Source organism: Coregonus lavaretus (genome assembly GCF_964263955.1).
Source record: "Coregonus lavaretus genome assembly, chromosome: 30".
NCBI lineage: Eukaryota > Metazoa > Chordata > Actinopteri > Salmoniformes > Salmonidae > Coregonus > Coregonus lavaretus.
Window position 1 is genome coordinate 4737575 of NC_140017.1, and position 25598 is coordinate 4763172.

The 25598-nt window shown below is 42.0% G+C and overlaps 1 protein-coding gene across 2 annotated transcripts; it reads left to right on the plus strand.

The window, feature by feature from the left end:
- Positions 1 to 514: 514 nt before the first annotated feature.
- LOC311105953 (RNA-binding protein EWS-like) lies at positions 515 to 25161 on the plus strand. Of its 2 annotated transcripts, XM_084148191.1 has the most exons (16): positions 515 to 625; positions 1388 to 1418; positions 3062 to 3098; positions 3204 to 3270; positions 3363 to 3453; positions 3618 to 3727; positions 4055 to 4202; positions 6886 to 6920; positions 7484 to 7516; positions 7695 to 7840; positions 11864 to 11993; positions 12078 to 12182; positions 23909 to 24017; positions 24160 to 24239; positions 24396 to 24546; positions 24726 to 25161. In XM_084148191.1, the coding sequence occupies exons 1-16, from the start codon at positions 616 to 618 to the stop codon at positions 24763 to 24765; spliced, it is 1323 nt and encodes a 440-aa protein (XP_084004317.1). In that variant the 5' UTR covers positions 515 to 615; the 3' UTR covers positions 24766 to 25161. The 2 variants fall into 2 exon arrangements, with proteins under 2 accessions (XP_084004317.1, XP_084004318.1); XM_084148192.1 differs by lacking the exons at positions 4055 to 4202; positions 6886 to 6920 and having other exon boundaries at positions 520 to 625.
- The last annotated feature ends 437 nt before the right edge of the window (positions 25162 to 25598 follow it).

Genomic DNA, 25598 nt, shown 5'->3' on the forward strand with positions numbered 1-25598 from the left:
CTGTAAAAAAAAAATGTTTGGGGGATCAACTACAAGCACAGAAAGAGTGAAAATAAAGCCACGTAAAAATAGGTGAACTTCCCCTTTAAGCAAGCTAAACTCATGTATTTTAGGTTGTTGAGACAATGGCCATTTGAAGCTTATCTTTCAAAAAAAAAAAAAAAAACGTTATTTGAGAATATTTTTGCAAGTTAGCCGGCTAACTCCTTGATCCTGCTTAATAGTATACCCTTCTGGGCTAGCTCCCTCCAAGTCAATTGTTCCCATGCGATGGGCTGATGAAGATGAAATCAAACAGAAAGAAGAAAACGGCGCTACATGGAACATACCATTATCTAACAATAGGGTATTCATTGTCTATCAAACTACTGTTAATGTGCTGTGGCACTAGATATTTTACACATTAAATACGAACATAGCTATATTCAGCACACATGTTTTGAAGGTTACTTGGTTTCAAATTATTATGCGTAAGAAAATGTAAAACAATTAACTCAGAAGTTGGTTCATCCCAGCATCAGGTCAGAGTTCATAATTGCCGCAGTGTGTGTGCGGCTGTTACTGGGTTTTTAATTTGTAGAAAAGTGAATCATCGAATTTTTTTAAGAAAAGAGAATGTCCTCCGGTAAGTTTAGTGTGAACTAAGTTTGTGATTTGTTCAATGTCGTTTTTTTGTGTCACATTTGTTATAACATTTTAAATGAAACTGCTGAGACTGATGGTCTCAGTTAGCGAGCTAACGTTAGCGTTAGTTTAGCAAGGTTTCAGGCGCGACCATCAGAGAATAAACCCTAGCCATAGTTTGTTTGCGAATGTATTACCCTTTTTATATATGTAACGTATGCCGCTTTCTGTAAAACCACACGTAGTTATTTTGACTCGCTTGACCATCTAGCTCATTGTTTAGTGTATCTTTTAGATGAGAAGTGACCGCCATTTCTGTCGCGCAGCGTGGTCCTGTTAGCACCTTGCTAACTAGCAAGCTAACGTTGTTAGCTAGTCAACGAGTAACGTGTATATTATTGGCTACGGAAGTTATCTAGCGAGGTAACCTTAGCTATGTAACGTTAGCTAGCTATCCAAGGCCTGCTTTTTTCACCGCGTAGTTATATACATTTCATATTGACCTGCAGTGCATTATCTTTATGATAACTGAATGTTGTTCACATCTAACGTTAAATCACAACTTACAAAGCTAACTAAGTTTACTTGATATCAATATAAACGAAAGTAATCTAGTTAGATAAATTAGCTACAGGTTTACGTCCAGATTGATACGAAAATCTTTGCTAACATTCATATTAGGTGACTAGTTCAGTTAGCCAAAGAGCTAACGTTAGTTGTAGCAATTTTCCCACCCATTCACCCATATCCTTCTCGTTCACAGATTCGGGCTACGGTCAGCCTGGCGCTCCAAGGTAACGTCAAATTACAATGAATACGTTAGCTACTCAGTGTTTTCAAGTTTCCATGAAACCTATCTATTTAGTTATACACAATAGTTTATTTCTAAACTATCCAATTAGCCACACAATGCTTGATCACTTGAAATGTCTTGAATGTCATGAATTTATGAATGTCATGAATTGATAGTAGGCATATCCCCAGTTATGGTAGCTTTGGGGCACAACTTCGGGAGTGTGTATTGGTTGGACTCGAATTGTGAATCGTACTGGTGGGTGTTGACAGAAGAAAATAAAAAACTACCAAAATATAGCAGGCTACACCAAAAAAAAGTTTCCTGTCAACAAAGGCATATGTATAATCTCTAGGAACTCTATTTACCAGACGAACCACACCATTTTTCTGCTGTCTAGACAGTGGTAGATTTCATGGTAGGAAGTATTGTGTGAGGTGCGTGGTCAGCCAGTTGTTCTCCCGAGTGGCGCAGTGGTCTAAGGCACTGCATCGCAGTGCTAGCTGTGCCACTAGAGATCCTGGTTCAAATCCAGGCTATGTCGTAGCCGGCCGTGACCCGGAGACCCATGGGGCGGCGCACAATTGGCCCAGCGTCGTCCAGGGTAGGGGAGGGAATGGCCGGCAGGGATGTAACTCAGTTGGTAGAGCATGGTGTTTGCAACGCCAGGGTTGTGGTTTCGATTCCCACGGGGGGCCAGTATGATTTTTTTTTTTATGCACTCACTAACTGTAAGTCGCTCAGGATAAGAGTGTCTGCTAAATGACTAAAATGTAAATCTACAGGAATATGGTACTGTTTGGACAATAGTTGGATTCAGATGTTTATTTGATAGCGAGGGACACTTTTCACTTTACATCTGGTAAGTAGAGTTCCAAGAGATTTGCATATGCCGTTGTTGACTGGGAATGTTTTTAGGTAAGCCGACTATATTGTGGTAGGGTTATTTCCCATGGCCAGCCACCAGAATGACGCACAACTCAGGGAGTCCAACAAATAGACTCACGATGTGTCCCAAAAGCTAAGTTATGGTTAAATTTATTAAATGTCGTAGCAACAAACTCGGCCATAAGTTGACATCTCTGACTTTGTGCTTTAGAGAGAGACTTCCAAATTAGTTGTTGAAGGTGTGTACATGTTACACATTAAAGACATGTTCCGGTACTTCGATGACAAAGTATTTTTTAAACATCCCGCTTTGGGTGGGATGTGTCGGTGTAGTTCGTTTATGCATGATCTATGAGCAGAATAACTGTCTTTCCTCAATTAGTCACGAAATCCCTCGTTTGAAAGCAACTGTTTTCTTGAAGCTGTGCCGCGCAATTTTCCCTACATTTCCCCCCAAGTGGGCCAGCCCCCTAGCAATTCTAGTTCTAGCCAATGAGCTTCAGCCCCTGTCATTTGAGTGACAGCTAGCACGAGGCCTGCCCAGCGTTATCCAATGAGGTTGCCGGGCGGGCCCAACGGCTCAGTGGAGACAGAAGGGGGGAGCAATGACGTGGTGCACATATGTGACGTAGTACGCACATTTTCGGTCACCACTTTTGGCTCGTGAGTGCTACTTTCAGAACTACTGGCTAAAAAGTATACAAAATTACCAGAGAATGTCTTTAAGATATCTAACTTTACCTCTCCCTCCCACAGCTATGGAACTTATCCTCCTGCTCAGCAAAGCGGGCAGGTATGTGTGGCCCCTCAATTTTTCGGAGTATTGTTTGAAACTATTTTCTGTATGCTATTTCATCCCACTTTTGTTCATATAATGACAATTCAATGCATATTGCAGGGCTACGGTCAAGGAAATGGAAGTGGCTCGTATGGTGGACAGAGTTATGCTGGTTATGGACAGTCTGGTATGTTCAACTTATAGAGAGTCATGGGAAATGATTTGAGGTCTAGAAGTTGCTGTTTTTAATACATAACATTTCCCTTTCTGTTTCTCCAGCAGAGGGTTATGGCCAAACAACACAGGCGGCAAGTTATGGCCAGCCTGCCTATGATGGCTATGGGCAACAAGGCTCGGATACCGCTGCTGGGTAAGGCCACTGGCACTACATAAAACTAGTATTACTTGCAGTTGCGTACTTTACCTTTCTACTGGTCTAATATCATTGCAAATGTTACCTTTCAGTAATATGTTTTGTTCATTATTAAACTCTTTGTTGGTGTCTCAAGAGAATAATTGTGAAAACTTCTCAAGGTATGGTGGTGCTGACAAGTCGTCATTCAGTCAGCCAAGTTCCTATGGCGGTGCCGACGGTGGCGGCTCTTATGGACAATCTCAAGGCGGCTACAGAGGTCGAAGTGAAGGTTAGTTATTGTATCCATTTATATATTACATGGCACTGATTTTGAATGATCAATTGTCCAGATGGCCTGCAAAGGTCTGCATACTTTTTTTTTTTGGTCTGAGGATCAGCAATTCATAGCGGTCTTTGGCCAAGACTGATCTGCCAAAGTCTGGACTGTTTAAGTATGGCTGAATGCCTCTAATAATAATAAATCACTTTTCATTGCAGAATAATCTCGTACATATAAAACAAAGTGCCATACATATAAAACAGGAAATACAAACGTGTTCAAAGAAAGACAACACCACATAACTCAAAGGGCTTGTGTGCCTGTGTTTTGCCCCAGGTGAAGGCGGTCAGGGCAGGAGGTATGGTGGAGATGATGGGGGCTCAGACAGGGGCTCTTCTGACGGGTATAGAGGCCGAGGGCGTGGTGGGTACGAGCGTGGGGGATACGACAGGGGTGGAAGAGGCGGCCCTCCATCCGGTATGGGGTAAGTTCCAGAGCGTGACCACCCGCAAGGTACTTCTGCAACACCCATGCCAGGTAGATGTTCCTTCCAACGCAATGCATGATATAAACATTCTGATCCATCATCCCATACCTCATACATCCAGACCCCCCCCCCCCCCCCCCAACCTATTTTCACCTGGGATGTGCTTAGGGCTGGGCGATAGGGCCTAAAAATCGTTTCAAATTTTTCCAAACAATGGACGATTCATGAGGTACATCTTGATTTTTAAAGTTCTCTAAATAAGCTTTGTTGCGCAATTGAAGGTCAATACACTGCATTTCAAACGGTCAGGAATAATTAATGAATTCAGGGTTTGTAAAATTATACTTAGACTGAATGTAAGCCTTCCACAACCATAAGACCTACTAATAATTTAATTATTTTATCATAAATAGTTTAACCAGCTTTTTTTGCAATCAACACTGATCTGGCTTTAAAGACTGTCTATGAAAATCCAACTTTTGTTACAAATTTAACAAGAACAGTGCACATCCACTAATTATGACCAACTTCTTGTAACAGGCATTATAGCAAATGAACAAAGGGCTCAAGCACAAGCCCACGTGCTAGTGAGTAGCCAGCTGATCTTTATATTTCAAGTCTAGCCAACTTGGATCTATTTTCTTGCTAACAAGGTAGAACAGTTGAACTGTTATGAATCGACCTGCCTGTCCATCTCCAACTGTTTGAACAACAGCCTGCCTGTTCACTTTGTTTAGATATTGAAATCAAGTGGCCTACCTGAATAAGAAGATGCTTATTTCTCAGAATGAGAATGAGTTGCCAATTCCGTTATATATATGTGTATTTTTATGCTCACTGCACATTTATGAAACAGACCAGACAGGTAGCACATAAGTCTGTGGGAAAAATTATGCTAGCGGTACCGCAATGCTGTGCGCGCGACAAAACTATTTTGTTAGACCAAACCTCAAATGCAAATAGCGTGTTTAAACTTCTTCCTCTGACAACAAGCAGTTATCCATCTTCTTTGTTGTGAGTGACAGGGGGAGGGGCTTGGTGTTTGAGTGGGAAGGAGCGAAGGAGACGAGACCAAAAACACACAACGTTCATAAAAACGAACAAAAATAAAAACCTTAATTCTTGCAATGCAGGTATTTGGAACATCGAGTTAAAACATAAATTAGATATCGCCCAGCCCTAGATGTGCAGGAGGTTTCACCCTGAGGGTTCACTCATACAATTTGAATTATATTTCTATGGTTTCAATGACCTGTGAGGATATAACTTGTATTCCATCTCAATCATAAATATGCATGTAATGTTCTAGCTGATTATGGCCTTGCTAGCAAATGGCAGTAAATGAAGCTCAAAAGGCTTGTGGGACAGATGACATGGTGGGGTGTCTGCTGCTGACACCTGTGGTGCAAGGAGTTCAGTGGACACTGTTCACCTGACCCCCTTTATGAATTACATAGGGTTATGAGGATTAAGTCACTTCACCAGCCAAGGATCCTGTAGACCCCAGCTTTTGTACATCTTCATTAACAAGGCTGTTGAATATAATAGTCAGGACATTCATTCGCTTGCCAGTGATCGGTTCACATTGCTATCTCTACAAGAGCAGTTCTGAAAAACGTTTTGTATTTGACAAGCAATTATAGATCTTGGCCAAGTAGCTTTAAGTGTAGAGGACCTTTAGCCTAAACCATTATTTTAGCAAGATTACTTATTTTATCCATGGCTATCATTTGAAATTGAGACATTATTTGTAACTGGAAGCTTTTAACAACCACGTTAGTAATGGCATTGAATAACGAGTACAGTAGTTCTGCTGCAGTGCTGTCACATTCTCAAAATTGCTGACAATCTAGATTTCATTTGACATGGTTCCTGACAAGTAATAGACATCAGAGGCAGGTTTGAATGCTTCAGCACATGTATATCAAACGTGGCCTCAATCTAAGATCTGCTACGATGGGTGCTATTTGCTAATGAAAACCATTAATTGTCTCTGCACAGTTAAGACTATTCTAGCCGATCTCAAGGAGTGAAGATTATTTTTGCACCCCCCCCCACCCTTGTTGCTTTGAGAACCGCCTCATGAACGACTGAAACAATCCCCCAGAGTGATCTGTTCTTGAAGTGACCTTATTTTAACAAGTTAAACCCAAGGAACATTGTAAGCTGCTGTACATCAACAGGTTTCATTTAAGTGTTGTATATTTGACATGGAGACATTTGCATTGTGTTAACTTTGGATCTACATTTTATACTACAGGTTTCAGTGAATGAAATAAAACTTGGACCTCAGCTAATGGAGCTCATATAAGCACTCAATGGAAGAACACTCGACTTGTCGAGTGCCGCAGCTATTCAAACCATTTCGACCTATCAGTACCTTTTATCCAAAAACATTAGCCAACTGAATACTCTAAGCTAATCTGGTCTTTGTAGCAATCTAAATTTACACATTAGCCATAAGTGCCTCTTCACTCATCAGAACCTACCTGGGAGTTCTGCCTAGTTTTGTCCATTGATCTTAAAACGTCCAAGAATAACACTTTCCCATGTAAGTGGGGAGAAATTTCCACGATAGTCGCACACCATGGCAGGAGTGCATACTGATGGGGATGTAGGGGAGCTTTGAGCTCTGTTGGGACAAAGGAAACCCATCATATCTACAATTTTTCCTCTGCAGAGGTGGTGACCGTGGTGGCTACAAAAATTACGGTGGTAAGTGACGAGCATCAGAACTGTCTCGGTTGGGGAGGAAAAAGGTTGATTAGCAAAAGGGAGTGAGAAAGAAAGCAAAACAAACTGAATGCCACCCTTTTCTTGTCCAAACCTCAAGGGCCTCCACCTATTGTTCTTATGGAGGGGGTTTTCTCATAAATGCTCTTTAGATCTTTTAGCACATGAAGCATAAAGTTTATACATAATGATATTGTTGCATGAGGACAAGGTTGAATGTAAATTACAAAGATGAGAAGTGTGCTGTGGCGAAGAAGGAAACTGTCTAGAAACGGGAGGTTTTTATTTTTTTATTTCTCTTCTAAACTCAAACATTTCTGCCCATGTTGCAAGGTGTTGATATAAATGATGCAACTGTCTCGAAACACTGCAGCAGAGAGCTGTAAACTGCCTTATTCGAAATGTTTTAAAGTAGCTTCATGCATACACTGTATTGGTAGAGAGTTGATTAATTCTTGTTTGTATGGATGTTGAATGCAGTTGTGTAGTGTACGAAGTGCAATTTCTAATGGCTTTCCCCACCTTTCCCGTTTGTTGTGTTTCAGGTCCTCGAGACTACGGCTCAAGGGATGAACCAAGTGAGTTGCACATGCTTGTTTGCTTCTTGTTGCCCTGAAATTCTATCTATGGTTAGACTCTTCCTGCAATCATGCCAGACGAACACTGACCTATAGTCTCTCACAAGCAAATGCCACAGAACAACAGGCTGGTTCAAGGGATGCATCTGCTGAGTAGTACCTCGATGTTTGTCCCCAGGTGGAGGTAGCGGCGGTAGCCAAGGTAGCGGCAGCGGCGGGGAGCAGGACAACTCTGACAACAACACCATCTTTGTCCAGGGACTGGGAGAAGACGTCACAAGTGATGAAGTGGGCAACTACTTCAAACAGATTGGGATCATTAAGGTATGGATTGGCAACCCCTTAGCCCTTACCCAATAAGGCGTAGATACTTCATGTAAGTGGACATGGTAGAGAGCTGTTCCGCTAATACCGTCCTTTACAGAAAGTTGTTAGACTATAGATTAGTAGGCCAATGTTAATTAGTCAGTTATTGATCTGTCCTCTTGATATAACTGTATATCAACAGTAGGCTGCTAATGATGTGATAATAGTCAGTTCACCAATGACAAGGCATGTTGAATGAATGTTAGCCTAGTAGCTAGTCAGACCTAACTTGATGGATATCTAAAACAAGCTCATAGGCCTAGTTGATTCATATTCCAAATAGCCTACAGTAAGCTAGACTACTACATTGTATCCAGTAATTTAATTATTCAGAATTGTCTCCCAAACAAAATGAAGACTGGATTGCTAAAATATGTGATTAAGTACCACACTGCCTCAACACATAGCGGATATTCATTTTTTCATTATATTAATACGTTTATCGGGGGGGGGGGAAACGATGTAGTACTTTGAATTGAAACTCCATTGTTCTGTTACATGTAGTGGCTTTATATAGTATTTTCCATATTCCCCCAACTCTCCTCTGATATTTGCACCTGTAATTCAACCTGTCATGTTCCTAAGATTATCTAAAGAAAGTATTTGCATGATAAGGATATTGATTTATACATTTGAAACGGTTCCGATGTTGTCCACTTGATGAAGTAATTCAATAATCTCGTCAATAGGAGTAATCATTTTTTGTAACAATCGTTTTTTAACAATGAATTGCCTTACTTGAAGGTACCTATGAAAATTTGTTTGGGATATAATTAATTCCTCCTGGATTTCTTGAAATTATAAAAACAAATTGACTCTACAAAGCCCTCTCTCTTCCCATTCCCTAAATCCTTGGGACATAGTAGATTTCTACACTTTTATTTCCATGACTGATCAAAATAAATGTTCTCATGCTCTCTCTGCAGCCGACATTTGGAAAGTATTCAGACTTTTTACACATTGTTACATTACAGCCATATTCAAAATTGATTAAATTAATTGTTTTCCTCAATCTACACGCAATACCCCATAATGACAAAGCGAGAACAGTTTTCATTGAGCTGTTTCTACAGCTTAATTGGAGTCCACCTGTGGTAAATTCAATTGATTGGACATTATTTGGAAAGGCAGAGTTCCTCTGTGGAGATGGTTGTACTTCTGGAAAGTTATCCCATCTATGCAGCACATCAGGCAATTATGGTAGAGTGGCCAGACGAAGCCACTCCTCAGCGAAAGGCACATAACAGCCCGCTTGGAGTTTGCCAAAAGGCACTTAGAGGACTTTCAGACCATGAGAAACAAGATTCCTCCTCCCAACTGCACTGAGGCTAGGAAACACTGTCACCACCGATAAATCTACAATAATCGAGAATTTCAACAAGCATTTTGCTACGGCTGGCCATGTTTTCCACCTGGCTACCACTACCCCGGCCACCAGCTCTGCACCCTCCGCTGCAACTTGGCCATGCCCCCCCGCTTCTCCTTCACACAAATTCAGACAGCTGATGTTCTGAAAGAGCTTAAAAATCTGGACCCCTACAAATCAGCTGGGCTAGAGAATCTGGACCCTTTCTTTCTAAAATTAGCTGCCGTAATTGTCGCAACCCCTATTACTAGCCTGTTCAACCTCTCTTTCGTAACGTCTGAGATCCCCAGAGATTGGAAAGCTGCCGCGGTCACCCCCTCTTCAAAGGGGGTGACACTCTAGATCCAAACTGTTACAGACCTATGGATATATATCCTGCCCTGCCTTTCGAAAGTATTTGAAAGCCAAGTTAACAAACAGATCAGCGACCATTTCGAATCCCACCGTACCTTCCCCGCTATGCAATCCGGTTTCCGAGCTGGTCATGGGTGCACCTCAGCCACGCTCAAGGTCCTAAACAATATTTTAACCGCGATCGATAATAGACAGTACTGTGCAGCCGTCTTCATTGACCTGGCCAAGGGTTTCGACTCTGTCAACCACCGCATTCTTATTGGCAGACTAAATAGCCTTGGTTTCTCTAACTGTCTCGCCTGGTTCACCAACTACTTCTCAGATAGAGTTCAATGTGTCAAATCGGAGGGCCTGTTGTCTGGACCTCAGGCCGTCTATGGGGGTGCCACAGGGTTCAATTTTCGGGACGACTCTATTCTGTGTATATCAATGATGTCGCTCTTGCTGCTGGTGATGCTCGGATCCACCTCTATGCGGACGACACCATTTTGTATACATCTGGCCTTTCATTGGACACTGTTCACAAACCTCCAAACGAGCTTCAACGCCATACAACACTCCTTCCGTAGTCTCCAACTGCTCTTAAACACTAGTAAAACTAAATGCATGCTCTTCAACCGAACGCTGCTTGCACCCGCCCACCCGACTAGAATCACTACTCTCGGCGGGTCTGACCTAGAGTATGTGGACAACTACAAATACATTTACTTTACATTTACATTTTAGTCATTTAGCAGACGCTTTTATCCAGAGCGACATACAGTTAGAGAGTGCATACATTATTTTTATACTGGCCCCCCGTGGGAATCGAACCCACAACCCTGGCGTTGCAAACGCCATGCTCTACCAACTGAGCTACATCCCTGCCGGCCATTCCCTCCCCTTCTCTGGACGACGCTCTGCCAATTGTGCGCCGCCCCATGGGTCTCCCGGTCGCGGCCGGCTACGACAGAGCCTGGATTCGAACCAGGATCTCTAATGGCACAGCTAGCACTGCGATGCAGTGCCTTAGACCACTGCGCCACTCGGGAGACAATATACAAATACCTAGGTGTCTGGTTAGACTGTAAACTCTCCTTCAAGACTCACATTAAGCATCTCCAATCAAAAGTTAGATCTAGAATCGGCTTCCTATTTCTCAACAAAGCCTCCTTCACTCATGCTGCCAAACATGCCCTCGTAAAACTGACTATCCTACCGATCCTTGACTTCGGCGATGTCATTTACAAAATAGCCTCCAACACTCTACTCAGAAAATTGGATGTAGTCTATCACAGTGCCGTTTTGTCAGCAAAGCCACATATACTACCCACCACTGTGACCTGTACGCTCTTGTTGGCTGGCCCTCACTACATATTAGTCGCCAAACCCACTGGCTCCAGGTCATCTATAAATCACTGCTAGGCAAATCCCTGTCTTAACTTAGCTCACTGGTCACCATAGCAACACCCACCCGTAGTCTGCGCTCCAGCAGGTATATCTCCCCAAAGCCAACACCTCCGTTGGCCGCCATTCCTTCCAGTTCTCTGCTGCCAATGACTGGAACGAACTGCAAAAATCTCTGAAGCTGGAGACACTTATCTCCCTCACTAACTTTAAGCGTCAGTTGTCAGAGCAGCTTACTGATCACTGCACCTGTACACAGCCATTCTGAAATTAGCCCACCCAACTACCTCATCCCCATATTGTTATTTATTTTGCTAATTTGCACCCCAGTATCTCTATTTGCACATCATCTTTTGCACATCTATCATTCCAGTGTTAATACGAAATTGTAACTATTTTGCACTATGGCCTATTTATTGCCTTACCTCCATAACTTACTACATTCGCACACACTGTATATATTTTCTGTTGTATTTTTGACTTTGTTTTGTTTACCCCATATGTAACTCTGTTGTTTTTATCACACTGCTTTGCTTTATCTTGGCCAGGTCGCAGTTGTAAATGAGAACTTGTTCTCAACTGGCTTACCTGGTTAAATAAATAATAAATACATTAAAAAAATTATCTGGTCTGATGAAACCAAGATTGAACTCTTTAATACACTGTATGGTGAGCAATATGTCTGGAACATCAAATCGCAATAAAATCACAGTATCGAATCGCAATACATATAGAATTGTGAGAGTCGTAATACGTAACATATTGGCGCCTAAGTATCGTGATAATAACTTATCGTGAGGTCCCTGGTATTTCCCAGTCCTCATGGCTGCCCAGATTTGTGTCCCCGTGTTAACCTTTGTGTCCTGTTTTGATAGTTGAACAAGAAGACTGGCTTGCCCATGATCAACCTGTACTCTGACAAGGCTACTGGGAGACTGAAGGGAGAGGCCACGGTCTCATTTGATGATCCACCTTCTGCCAAAGCGGCCATTGAGTGGTTTGACGGTAAGGGTGTGCTCTCTAATCCCATTCACATATGCTGTGTACAGTTCTTCTGTTCCATTCTCATTGATGTCCATTTTCTTCTAGGCAAAGAATTCCAAGGGAAACCCCTCAAAGTGTCTTTTGCCACCAGAAGAGCTGAGTTCACGCAGAGGGGTGGCGGTGCAGGAGGAGGAGGAAGAGGAGGTGGTGGTAAGTTTCATTCACTTTTGGGTGACAAACCATTCAAATGTTTGTCACCCAAACTACCCGTGGGTGAGTTTCCCAAAAACACAAGATTGTCTTTGTGCTAAAGATGAGCTTTCAATCCATTGTTAGGCAATAGGGGTATAACGATTCACCGATACGAATCGGAATCTGGTTCAAATGTTTAAGATATAAGTGCAAATGTAGCATGGATCGGGCAGTAAAACTCCAATGGGCGGTAGGCCTATTCCTGATTTTTGCACATCTGTGCAGCATCTTCAGCATTTAAATGCTTGTGAAATGGATTGTGCAACATTAGGCTTTATTAGTTAATTCACAACCAGGGCCGTGCTCAGACCTTTTGGAGGGGGCATGTGCTCAAACAAAAGAAGGGCACTCCCCCCAAAAAAAACACGGTCACAGACTCCTTGAGGGGAAAGCAGAACAATCTGATTAGTGAAGTATTTTACACAACTATTTTGAACTGGAATAAATGTTACTTATTAACCAACAGGACCAACAGAATTCTAGTCAAAATAGATGTAAGAAATAATGTAGCCTACCATTACTATATCCAACCCCACTCATTTGTTGCCACTATCCCAGTGGTTTGCAAACGTTTTGACCCACGCTGCCCAAAAAGGAGTGGTACAGAAATTGCGGACCCCCCCCCCCCCCCCCCCCCCCCAACATGAAATGTTGCATCTTCATCCTATAATATTGAAGGCAGTGTGACGTTACAGCTGCTTATCTTAAGACATACGGTGCATTCGGAAAGTATTCAAACCCCTTCCCTTTTTCCACATTTTGTTACGTTACAGCCTTATTCTAAAATGGATGAAGTTATTTTTTCCCCCTCATCAATCTACACACAATACCCAATAATGACAAAGCGAAAACAGGTTTTTAGACATTTTTGCAAATTTAAGTGTTCAGACCCTTTGCAATGAGACTTGAAATTGAGCTCTGGTTTATCCTGTTTCCATTGATCATCCTTGATGTTTCTACAACTTGATTGGAGTCCACCTGAGGTAAATTCAATTGATTTGAAATGATTTGGAAAGGCACACACCTGTCTATATAAGGTCCCACAGTTGACAGTGCATGTCAGAGCAAAAACCAAGCCATGAGGTCGAAGGAATTGTCCGTAGAGCTCCAAGACAGGATTGTGTCGAGGGACAGATCTGGGGAAGGGTACCAAAAAACCTCTGCAGCATTGAAGGTCTCCTAGAACACAGTGCCCTCCATCATTCTTAAATGGAAGTAGTTTGGAAACACCAAGACTCCTTGAGCTGGCTGCCCGGGCAAACTGAGCAATCAGGGGTGAAGGGACTTGGTCAGGGAGGTGACCAAGAAACCGATGGTCTCTCTGACAGAGCTCCAGAGTTCCTCTGTGGAGATGGGAGAACATTCCAGAAGGACAAACATCTATGCAGCACTCCACCAATCAGGCCTTTATGGTAGAGTGGCCAGACGGAAGCCACTCCTCAGTAAAAGGCACAGGACCGCCTGCTTGGAGTTTGCCAAAAGGCACCTAAAGGACTCTCAGACCATGAGAAACAAGATTCTCTGGTCTGATGAAACCAAGATTAAACTCTTTGGCCTGAATGCCAAGCGTCACGTCTGGAGGAAACCTGGCACCATCCCTACGGTGAAGCATGTTGGTGGCAGCATCATGCTGTGGGGATGTTTTTTAGCAGCAGAGATTGGAAGACTAGTCCGGATCGGGAGAAGGATGAACGGAGCAAAGTACTGAGATATCCTTAATGAAAATCTGCTCCAGAGCACTCAGGATCTCACCTTCCAATAGGACAACGACCTTAAGCACACAGCCAAGACCACGCAGGAGTGGCTTCGGAACAAGTCTCTGAATGTCCTTGAGTAGCCCAGACAGTGCCCGGACTTGAACCCGATCGAACATCTCTGGAGAGACCTGAAAATGGCTGTGTAGTGATGCTTCCCATCCAACCTGACAGAGCTTGAGAGGATATGCAGAGAAGAATGGGAGAAACTCCCCAAATACAAGTGTGCCAAGCTTGTAGCGTCATACCCAAGAAGACTCAAGGATGTAATTGCTGCCAAAGGTGCTTCAACAAAGTACTGAGTAAAGGGTCTGAATACTTATGTAAATGTTATGTCTTTCAATTTGCGAAAATGTATAAAAAAACAGTTTTTGCTTTGTCATTTTGTGTGGGGGTTATATTACCACTGAAAAGGGGCACTTTGGAGACGGGAAGGGCAAAGGGGCGTGTGCTCTGCACAGGTAGAGAGCCCCATCTGTGCGTGTGCTTGGTGACAACCAATGTAATTTGCTAGGTAATTGTCATAAACTGTATGCACGCATGACTGTAAGTCGCTTTGGATAAAAGCGTCTGCTAAATGGCTTATTATTATTATTATTATTATTATTATTATTATAAAATTTTAACGGAATCAAAGTATGCTACCGGAGACACTACTCATCTGCAGATCTGGGCTTAAATCATTTAGATTTTATTTGGATTGTTCATGTTCCCCAATCAGTGTATTTAGTCATTTTTAGTGTAAAGTTGATACATTTGTAACAAGGACAGCGATCACTTTTGCGAGCCACACTACATGGTCGACGCGACCGGGAGGAGAAGAGAACCTCTGAGAAAAGCTAAATTTTAAATGTAAATATTGATACATAACTAGCTCAAACACTTATCTGCAAAAATGACAAGATAATTAGTGGGTGACGAGTTGAGATCGTAAGTGGGGGGGACAGAAAGCATAAATTTCTCCCACCCCCTTATCTGAGGTGGGGTGGTAGATGCCCAGTCTCCCCTATGGTTCAGCTCCGGTGCGTACATACACCATACACAAATACATCATTCACTCACACACATCTCAGAAAAGATGGCTCTGAAAGATCCAGCACCTGATCGCCATCAGCAGCAGATTTTAATTTAGAATAGGAAATTCAAGCGTTTATGCAACCGATGTTAGCGCATCTATTCGCATCGAACAATCTCATAGATTTGTTCCTCTAATCATACTGAATCGCACCGCATCGTTTCAAATTAAAAAGTATCTAAATCGAATCGTCTTGAAATGGAAAGCTGCACGCCCCTAATAGGTAATGGACGAATGATCTTAATGCTAAAGACTAGATGGACATTTTCCATGAAGGAACATTTTGACTTCAGCTTTTCGAAAGTATTTTTGTGGCAGTGGATAGGATAGCCTGAACATGTGAAAGATGGTTTGGTGTCTCTAGCTTGATCTAGGTTTGGGCAGTAAACCGGGGTATTGCGAAATGCTGACTGACCAGGTGACGGCTATGATCCCTTATCCCTCACTTGTTAAATTCACTTCAATCAGTGTAGATGAAGGGGAGGAGACAGGTTAAAGAAGGATTTTTAAGCCTTGAGACAATTGAGACATGGATTGTTTGTGTGCCATTCAGAGGGTGAATGGTCAAGAAAAAATATTTAAGTGCCTTTTGAATGGGGTATGGTAGTAGGTGCCAGGTGCACCAGTTTGTTTTCAAGTTTCCCGTGTGTCTCAAGAATGGTCCACCACCCAAAGGACATCCAGCAAACTTGACATAGCTGTTGGAAGCATTGGAGTCAACAAGGGCCAGCATCCATGTGGAACGCTTTCGACAACTTGTAAAGTCCATGTCCCGACGGGGGAGTGCGCACAACTCAATATTAGGAAGGTGTTCCTAATGTTTGATATTATTATAATAATATGCCATTTAGCAGACGCTTTTATCCAAAGCGACTTAGTCATGTGTGCATACATTTTTACGTATGGGTGGTCCCGGGGATCGAACCCACTACCCTGGCGTTACATGCGCCATGCTCTACCAATTGAGCTACAGAGGACCACAATGGCCATTTTGAAGCTTATCTTTCAACAACAACAAAAAATACAAAGTTATTTGAGAATATATTTGCAAGTTAGCCGGCTAACTCCTTGATCCTGCTTGATAGTATACCCTTCTGGGCTAGCTCCCTCCAAGTCAATCGTTCCCATGCGATGGGCTGATGAAGATGAAATAAAACAGAAAGAAGAAAACGGCGCTACATGGAACATACCATTATCTAACAATAGGGGTATTCATTGTCTATCAAACTACTGTTAATGTGCTAGATATTTTACACATTAAATACGAACAAAGCTATATTCAGCACACATGTTTTGAAGGTTACTTGGTTTCAAATTATTATTATGCGTAAGAAAATGTAAAACAATTAACTCAGAAGTTGGTTCATCTCAGCATCAGGTCAGAGTTCATAATTGCTGCAGTGTGTGTGCGGCTGTGCGCTGATGTTACTGGGTTTTTAATTTGTAGAAAAGTGATTCATCAAATTTTTTTTTTTTAAGAAAAGAGAATGGCCTCCGGTAAGTTTAGTGTGAACTAAGTTTGATTTGTTCAATGTTATTTTTTTGTCACATTTGTTATAAAAATTTTAATGAAACTGCTGAGACTGATGGTCTCAGTTAGCGAGCTAACGTTAGCGTTAGTTTAGCAAGGTTTCAGGTGCGACCATCGGAGAATAAACCCTATCCATAGTTTGTTTGCGAATGTATTACACAGTGTAAATGTGTGTGTGTGCGTGCATGCATACATACGGGGACACAGTGAATTTGTTTTTTTGGCTCTGTACTCCAGCACTTTGGTTTTGAAATGACCAGTGGGAAATGACTAAAGTGCAAACTGTCAGCTTTAATTTGAGGGTATTTTCATCCATATAGGGCGGCAGGAAGCTTAGTGGGTAAGAGCGTTGTGCCAGTAACTGAAAGGTCGCTGGTTCTAATCCCCGAGCCGACAAGGTGAAAAATCTGTCTGTGCCCTTAAGCAAGGCACTTAACCCTAATTGCTCCTGTAAGTCGTTCTGGATAAGAGCGTCTGCTAAATGACTAAAATGTGAACAGGTAAAAAATTACAGCACTTTTTGTAAATAGTTCTCCCATTTTTAGGGGACCAAAAGTATTGGGACAAATTCGCCCCACGGATATCTAATTAGCGTTTGTGTGCACCATCATGCGCATGTTGGTTTTCTCTATCCCCACCAGAACCTGTGCGTTCATGACACTCAGGTTAAAATACCAAAACCAACTATATACAGTTTGGGATGGGTCATTTAGCTAGCCTGCTGTTGCTAGCTAAGTTGTCCTGAAAATAAACATTGGTTTGTTATTTTACCTGAAATGCATATGGTGTTTTTTAAAATCTTTTTATTTTTTGCCTGGTCTTCGTAGAATTTTGACCCATGTTGAGTCATACAAAATCGTGTGTTCTCTACTCCGGCAATTAGTCCACAGATAAACAAACTAGGTTTCCCCTTTTTTTTTTTCTCCTTGTTCATTTTTCTTCTGTGGGTGTGTTATAGTTGGCAACCAACTTTAAGGTGCATTACCACCACCAACAATACCGGAGTGTGACCCTCATTCATCTTTCAATCACCCATGTGGGTATATGCTCCTAAAAACCAAGTTCTTTTTTAGCGCCTGGTTACGAAGACGCTCGTTGCCTCGTGCGAGACGTTTGTATGAAATTGAGTAACATGTATGTGTACATTTATTTTGCAACACTCACACACCAACGCGGGTGGTGTGGTTAGCATGAATGCCAATGGCGGCCTTTCACATCTGCGGTGGAAGGTGGCAGAGCTACAGGGGTGTTTGTCAGGCCATGAGAGCGCCTGAAAATCGGTCTTTTCAAGAAAACGTTTGAAGCGTCCGAGCAGTTTGGGCTACACTAATATGACCACTATATGGGAAGATGACTCTCACGTTTTGCTCTACGACCCCCACAATTGTGGCGAGGCTCGTCTGAAGTTGGTACCGCCGATCTGCCAACTTCTGTCTGTAGCGTCCGAACAGTTTGGGCTACACTAATATGACCCCTCTATGGAAAGGTGAGACTCTCGAACAAGCACATGTCGGTGTTGCTCTAGGACGCCCACAAGCCTCACAAGATTCCTCTGAAGGTAGCCCAGTACCAGTTAAAACAATGAATGGAAGTACAGTGATTTGAAAGTATTCACACCCCTTGACTTTTTCCACATTTTATTGTGTTACAGCCTGAATTTAAAATGCATTACATTTAGATTTTTGTCACTGGCCTATACACAATACCCCATAATGGCAAATTGGAATTGTTTTTTGTAATTTATTAGTAAGTATTCAACCCCTTTTGATATGGCAAGCCTAAGTAAATTCAGGAGTACACATGTGCTTAACAAGTCACATAAGTTGCAGGGACTCGGGTCTGTGTGCAATAAGTGATTTTTGAATGACTACCTCCAACTCTGTACCCCACACATACACATTTTTGTAAGGTCCCGCAGTCGCACAGTGAATTTCAAACGGATTCAACCACAAAGACCAGGGAGGTTTTGCGAAGAAGGGTACCTATTGGTAGATGGGAAGAAAAAAAACAGACATTGAATGTCCTTTTGCGCATAGTGAAGTTATGAATTACGCTTTGGATGGTGTATCAATACACAGTCACTACAAAGATAGAGCCTTCCTTCCTAACTCAGTTTCCGGAGAGGAAGGAAAACACTCAGGGATTTCACGAGGCCAGTGGTGACTTTAAAACAGTTACTGAGTTTAATGGCTGTGATAGGAGAAAACTGAGGATGGATCAACATTGTAGTTACTCCACAATACTAACATAAATTACAGCAGGAAAAGCAAGCCTGCACATAATAACAAATATTCCAAAACATTTATCCTGTTCGCAACAAGGCTTTAAAGTAATACTGCAAAAAATGTGTCAAAGCAATTCACTTTTTGTCCTGAATACAAAGTGTTATGTTTGGGGCTAATACAACACATTACTGAGTACCACTCCATATTTTCAAGCATAGTGGTTGCTGCGTCATGTTGTGGGTAGGCTTGTAAACGTAAAGGACTATGACGTTTTTTTAGGATAAAAAAGAAATGAAATGGAATGGAGCTAAGCACATGCAAGAACCTGGTTGTCTGACTTCCATCAGACACTGGGAGATTAATTCACCTTTCAGCAGGACAATAACCTAAAACACAAGGCCAAATCTACATTGGAGTTGCTTACCAAGAAGATGGTGAATGTTCCTGGGTGTCGAGTTACAGTTTTTACTTAAATCTACTTGAAAATCTATGGCGAGAACTGAAACTGTCAAATTGGTTGTTGATCAATGCTAGACGACCAGAGGTTGAAGAATTTTGAAAAGAATGAGAACTTTGCACAATTCAAGTGTGGAAAGCTCTTAGAGACTCACCACTGTAATCGCTGCCAAAGGTGCTTCTACAAAGTATTGCCTCAGGGGTGTGAATACTTATGTGAGATCTGTAAATTTGCACACATTTATAAAAACATGTTTTCACTTTTGTGTGTAGATGGGTAAGAGAAAAAAATCGATGTAATCCATTTGGAATTCAGGCTGTGACGCAACAACATTTTGACTAAGTCAAGGAGTATGAATACTTTCTAAAGGCACACATATGGAAATAGTTAAGTGCCAAAAGTTTTATATGGGTAAAAATATGAATAATTTCCTGATCTTTCTCTCAGATATAGGACAGACACTTTAAAACAAACTTCCTTTTGATTTATTTTGACATGTATGAATCTGTCATTCAATGCATTTCTATGGGTTACTAGCAGGAAGGCAAAATTCAAGGAGGGCAACAATTCTAAATCATATAGCTAAATGGTCCTTGGTATGACCATCTTCAAACAGCAAATGCATCCAACAAATTTGTACAGTCACAAGCTTGATGTAGTCATTGCGTGCTATGACTGGGACCAACTACTTCACTTTTTACTACTTTAATACACATGAATTTGGTCCAATACTTTTAGTCCCCTAAAATTGGGCAGGGGGTGTACAAAAACTGCTGTAATTTCTGAACTGTTCACCTGATTGGATGAAAATACCCTAAAATTAAAGATGAGTCTGCACTTTAACCTCATAGTGATTGTATCATTTAGTGTTCTTTTTTTTTATATTTTTTTGTAATTTTACCCCCTTTTTCTCTTAAATTTTGGTGATTTCCAATGGCGATTTTAAATTACGATCTTGTCTCATCGCTGCAACTCCCCAACGGTCTCGAGAGGCGACGGTCGAGTCATGCGTCCTCCGAAACCTGACCCGCCAAGCCGCGCTGCTTCTTAACACCCACTCGCTTAACCCGGAAGCCAGCCGCATCAATGTGTCAGAGGAAACACAGTTCAACTGACGACTGAGGTCAGCTTGCAGGCGCACGGCCCGCCACAAGGAGTCGCTAGAGCATGATGAGCCAAGTATTACATTTACATTTACGTCATTTAGCAGACGCTCTTATCCAGAGCGACTTACAAGTAGTATCTGGTGTGACCACCATTTGCCTCGTGCAGTGCGACACATCTCCTTCGCATAGTTGATTAGGCTGTTGATTGTGGCCTGTGGAATGTTGTCCCACTCCTCTTCAATGGCTGTGCGAAGTTGCAGGGTATTGGCAGGAACTGGAACATGTTGTCGTACACGTCGATCCAGAGCATCCCAAAAATGCTCAATGGGTGACATGTCTGAGTATGCAGGCCATGGAAGAACTGGGACATTTTCAGCTTCCAGGAATTGTGTACAGATCCTTGCGACATGGGGCAGTGCATTATCATGCTGAAACATGAGGTGATGGCAGTGGATAAATGGCATGACAATGGGCCTCAGGATCTCATAACGGTATCTCTGTGCATTCAAATTGCCATCGATAAAATGCAGTTGTGTTCGTTGTCCGTAGCTTATGCCTGCCCATACCATAACCCCACCGCCCCCATGGGACACTATGTTCACAACATTGACATCAGATACCGCTCACCCACACAACGCCGTACACGCTGTCTGCATGCTGTCTGTTAAACTGGGATTAATCCGTGAAGAGCACACTTCTCCAGCGTGCCAGTGGCCGTCAAAGGTGAGCATTTGCCCACTGAAGTCAGGTACGGTGCTGAACTACAGTCAAGTCAAGACCCTGGTGAGGACAACGAGCATGCAGATGAGCTTCCCTGAGTCGGTTTCTGATAGTTTGTGCAGAAATTCTTTGGTTGTGCAAACCCACAGTTTCATCAGCTGTCCGGGTGGCCGATCTCCAATAATCCCGCAGGTGAAGAAGCCGGTTGTAGAGGTCCTGGGCTGATGTGGTTACAAGTGGTCTGCGGTTCTAAGGCCTTTTGGACGTACTGCCAAATCCTCCAAAACGAAGTTGGAGGTGCTTTATGGTAGAGAAATTAACATTCAATTCTGACAACAAATATGGTGGACATTCCTGCAGTCAGCATGCCAATTGCACGCTCCCTCAACTTGAGACATCTGTGGCATTGTGTTGTGTGACCAAACATTTTAGTGGCCTTTTATTGTCCCCAGCACAAGGTGCACCTGCGTAATGATCATGCTTTTTAATCTGTTTATGCCACACCTGTCAGATGTGTTATCTTGGCAAAAGATAAATGCTTACTAACAGGCATGTAAACACATTAGTGCACAAAATCTGAGAGGCTATTTGTGCATATGGAACATTTCTGCCATCTTTTAGTTCAGTTCATGAAACATTGGACCAATACTTGTTGCGTTTTATATTTTTGTTCAGTATAGTTGTTTACATGCGTGATAGCCTACACTTGTCTGTCCAATTTATGGCACATGATGCGACTTAAAGTCTTGGGTGTCTTCTTATGACATGCATTATTTGAATTAGGTCCACAGAATTATACCTAGGAGGAGCGGCTTCTATGGAGGAACTTTGAAGGTTCTTTGAGCTAGCGAGGTAACTAACAATCTTTAGTTATCTAGCTAACAAGCTTGTGTGTGCAGAGCGGCACCATAATTAAAAACACGTCTTACCTTTTTGTAGTTTATAAATCCAATGTGAAATGTGATAACTAGGCCTATCGTATCCTTAACCAGCATTGAAAAAGTTAATCCATTCTTCTCTAGCTAATTAAAAATCGCTCTCCCCATCTTCTGAATCACGCTTGTAACTACAGTACTGTAGCCTATACTGGGGAGGGGCAGGTAGCCTGCACACGCACTGGCAAAGATTTTCTGCTTGCATGCAGACACAGGTTTCTGAGTGAAAGAGGGCTTTCCATATGTGCTTTGTTGCATTTTGTTGTGAGAATAGGTAAAAAAAATGCCTGAAGCGTAAAATAACGGTTCTGTTCCGGAACAGTATGGATCACTTTCGTTCCAGGTTCCATTTATGTTCCTTAAAAATGTATTGTTCTGTTCCCCTGAACCATTTCCAACTCGTTTTTATAATGCATGTAAGGATATTGGTCTATAGATATTGTACATCCAAGTTTTGGAGAAATCTGTTTATTGTTGTCAAAAGATGTTGAAACATTTATACCATTTTCAAAATGGTGGATGATCCATCACGGTGACATCATTGGTCCAAGAGGCAAATTTGTTATTTGGGAAGAGGAACCGATGTGCCAAATTCCAAGACTGTAGGTTGAACGATGAGGTGGGGCTGACCTTTTTGAAGTCCAAGGTGGTTCATAGCGCCACCATTTGGCAGTTGCACCACGTGTAACGAGATGTATTCATGCATCATTTTACACCATCCCACCAAGTTTGATCTCTGTAGGTCTTACCATTTCAGACCTATAGCTCTCCAAAGAAAATTAAAAAAATACTCAACCATTTATAATGGGGTTCCAGCCTTTTCATCATTACTCTATTGTTCTAAATTCAATCACCCTCTTCATCATCATTTTTGCCTGTGAGTATCCATGGCAATGGCTCGATTTGGTGTGCTCAATGACAAGGCATGAGAGCTGCTAGCTACTTTGTCACTCAATACCGAGAAACAGCTGTAACTTTTGATTGGTAGTAGATAATTCTTTTTCTGATTCTTGATTTGAATAGCAGAAAAGTAGACCAAGATGTCATACCCTCTAAGTTTAAGTCTAAAGTCCTGTGACAGTTGTCAATTTCACGTGTTTGGGGAAAAATGTGATGCGGTTACTGAAACCGCTGTATTGGTAGCAGATATTCTTTCTGATTTGAATAGCAGAGAAGTAGATGAAGATTTCATACGCTCTAACGTTTTGGGGAAGTGGTCAATTTCAGTTTTAAAAAACGTTAGAGAAAATGTTGATGCGGTTAGTAAAATAGCTGTATCGTTTGATCGTTAAACATTTTTGTTCAGATTTGAATAGCAGAATAGTAGAGGAAAATGTTATACACTAACTTTTTATGTTGTTCACAAAGTGGGCAAAGTAGCTGATTTGTGCCAAGTTGCATTATTGCATTTACAGTGAATGGAATGTTGGAAGTCGTCACAATGGGACCTTTAGAATGCTGAAAAAAGTCCCATGAAAGTGAATTAAGATGGACAAAAAGCTTAGTGGTTTAAAAAGTACAGAAGATATCAAAGTTATATACAAGCAACTCCATCCTGACCGGTCTACACGTTTTAAAGTTTGAATGGCGTTTCTAGCTTAAACGGTGTACGAGGAGTAGCGTGCTAAAGAATAACTATAAGAAATATGTAAAAGATTAAAAGTGGGGACTCTTGCTTCCCAAGCCCAAATAATAACTAGAAGTCAGAAATATGTGGTACAATTTAAAGTGTGGCTGCTTTTGCAAGCCACAATAATTATTTGTTTCTGGGAAATTACTTTCCCATAAATGGGTTTTTGGAACCCATTTGTTGAAGCTAGGCCTTCAGAGGTCTTTTGTCCCTTGCACTTAAATAAGTGGTGTTTGATGTGTCTCTTTTAGGTTTTGGCGGCCGTGGTCGTGGACGTGGGTTTGGAGGAGGAGGAGGAGGTGGTGGTGGTGGTGGACCCAACTTTGACATCAAGGGAGGGGACTGGCCATGTCCTAACAGGTATTTATTGCAATATTTTATTTGAAGCGGGGCAGACACAATTGAGTCATCCATTGCACATTGTATGTGCCACTGAATTCTGTTCTGATATGGAATGGCTACATCTTTGAATGTGATGGTTGACAATTGTTCCCCTTTTCAGTTCTTGTGGCAACATGAACTTTGCGCGTAGATACGAATGCAACAAGTGTGGCACACCGAAACCAGGGGACAGCGGAGGAGGTATGTGATGATGGATATTGCTATGAGCCTTTTGTAGAGAGAACTGGGTGTCAGGTACACTATAGGGGGTAGTTGAGTAATTTAACCACTAATACTATAAACTATTATTACTGCTGTGTAGGAGAACTTGCTCTAATGGCTGGTTTGTGTTTGCAGATCGTGGTGGAGGCAGAGGAGGGTATGGTGGTGACAGGGGCGGTGGCTACAGAGGGCGTGGGGGATTCCGTGGAGGTGACCGCGGTGGTGACCGCGGTGGTTATGGCGGAGGTGGATATGGTGGTGACAGGGGCTACAAGATGGGAGGAAGGTAAATTTGATTAGTGTCATTTCCCTCCCATGCAGTTAGACATTTGACCAGAAGATGGCATACCTGAGATGTGAAAGTGAACTGTAGAATATTGAATTAGGGTTACTTTTTTGTCTGATTTTGCTCTAATAGTAATATAATTTACTATGGGTCTATTGTTTTCCCCCTTCTTCCCTCAGAGGTGACCATAGAGAAGACAGAAGAGACCGGCCATACTAAGCATTCACATGGACACCATTCCAGAATGCCCAGGGGTTGGGGTTGGGTTAAGGGGAAGGGAGTGGGGGGATTGATCTACACTTTGATTTGCATACCTTTCATTACCAATGCATCATCACATGTATTGCTTCTGATCTGTCTTGGGAGGTCAGGGAAAGATGTGCAGCTACTGTGAAAGGACTTTTGGGCTGATAAGCAGGGTTGTTGGTGTAGAAAGGGGCAGAGTCAAATGTCATGTTATTTTGTTTATTTTCATTTCCCCGATTTTCTATTAGGTCCAGGCATTGTGAGGTAGACTTCTAAGACTTCGTATTATTGTTTTGTCAAATTTAAATGAACTGTTTTACTTGGGTTTTTTCTTTTTTTTCCAAATGATATTAAACTGTTCCGATCTTAGTGTCTTCATGTATGTTTTATTTCAAAGTTCTAGTGGCTATCTATATGATTTGTTTAGTGCTTGGGTAGTAATTGCTAAGTATCCAACACTAGCAACATAATACTCCAGCACTAAGTAAGCATGTTGTCAGCTTTTTAAATATCTGTAGGTCAATTAATTTGAACAATATTGAGGTAGCCTATACAAAGTGCCAAGAGAAGGGAAGTTTTGACATTCAATGTACAGCATTTTGCTTTCAGCTCTCATCCCTCATCCAGCCCTTGAGCTGTGTGGGTGGTACTGTCCCTCCACTATGTGAGCAGAATAACTGGGACAGGAGTGGCTGGTGTGCTGTTGTAGCCTACACAACACTGGGATCACAAACATTGATATAGCCCTGGTTGTTGCACATTAGAAAAGTAGTACTTGGACATTTCTTATTTGAATTTACATGTAT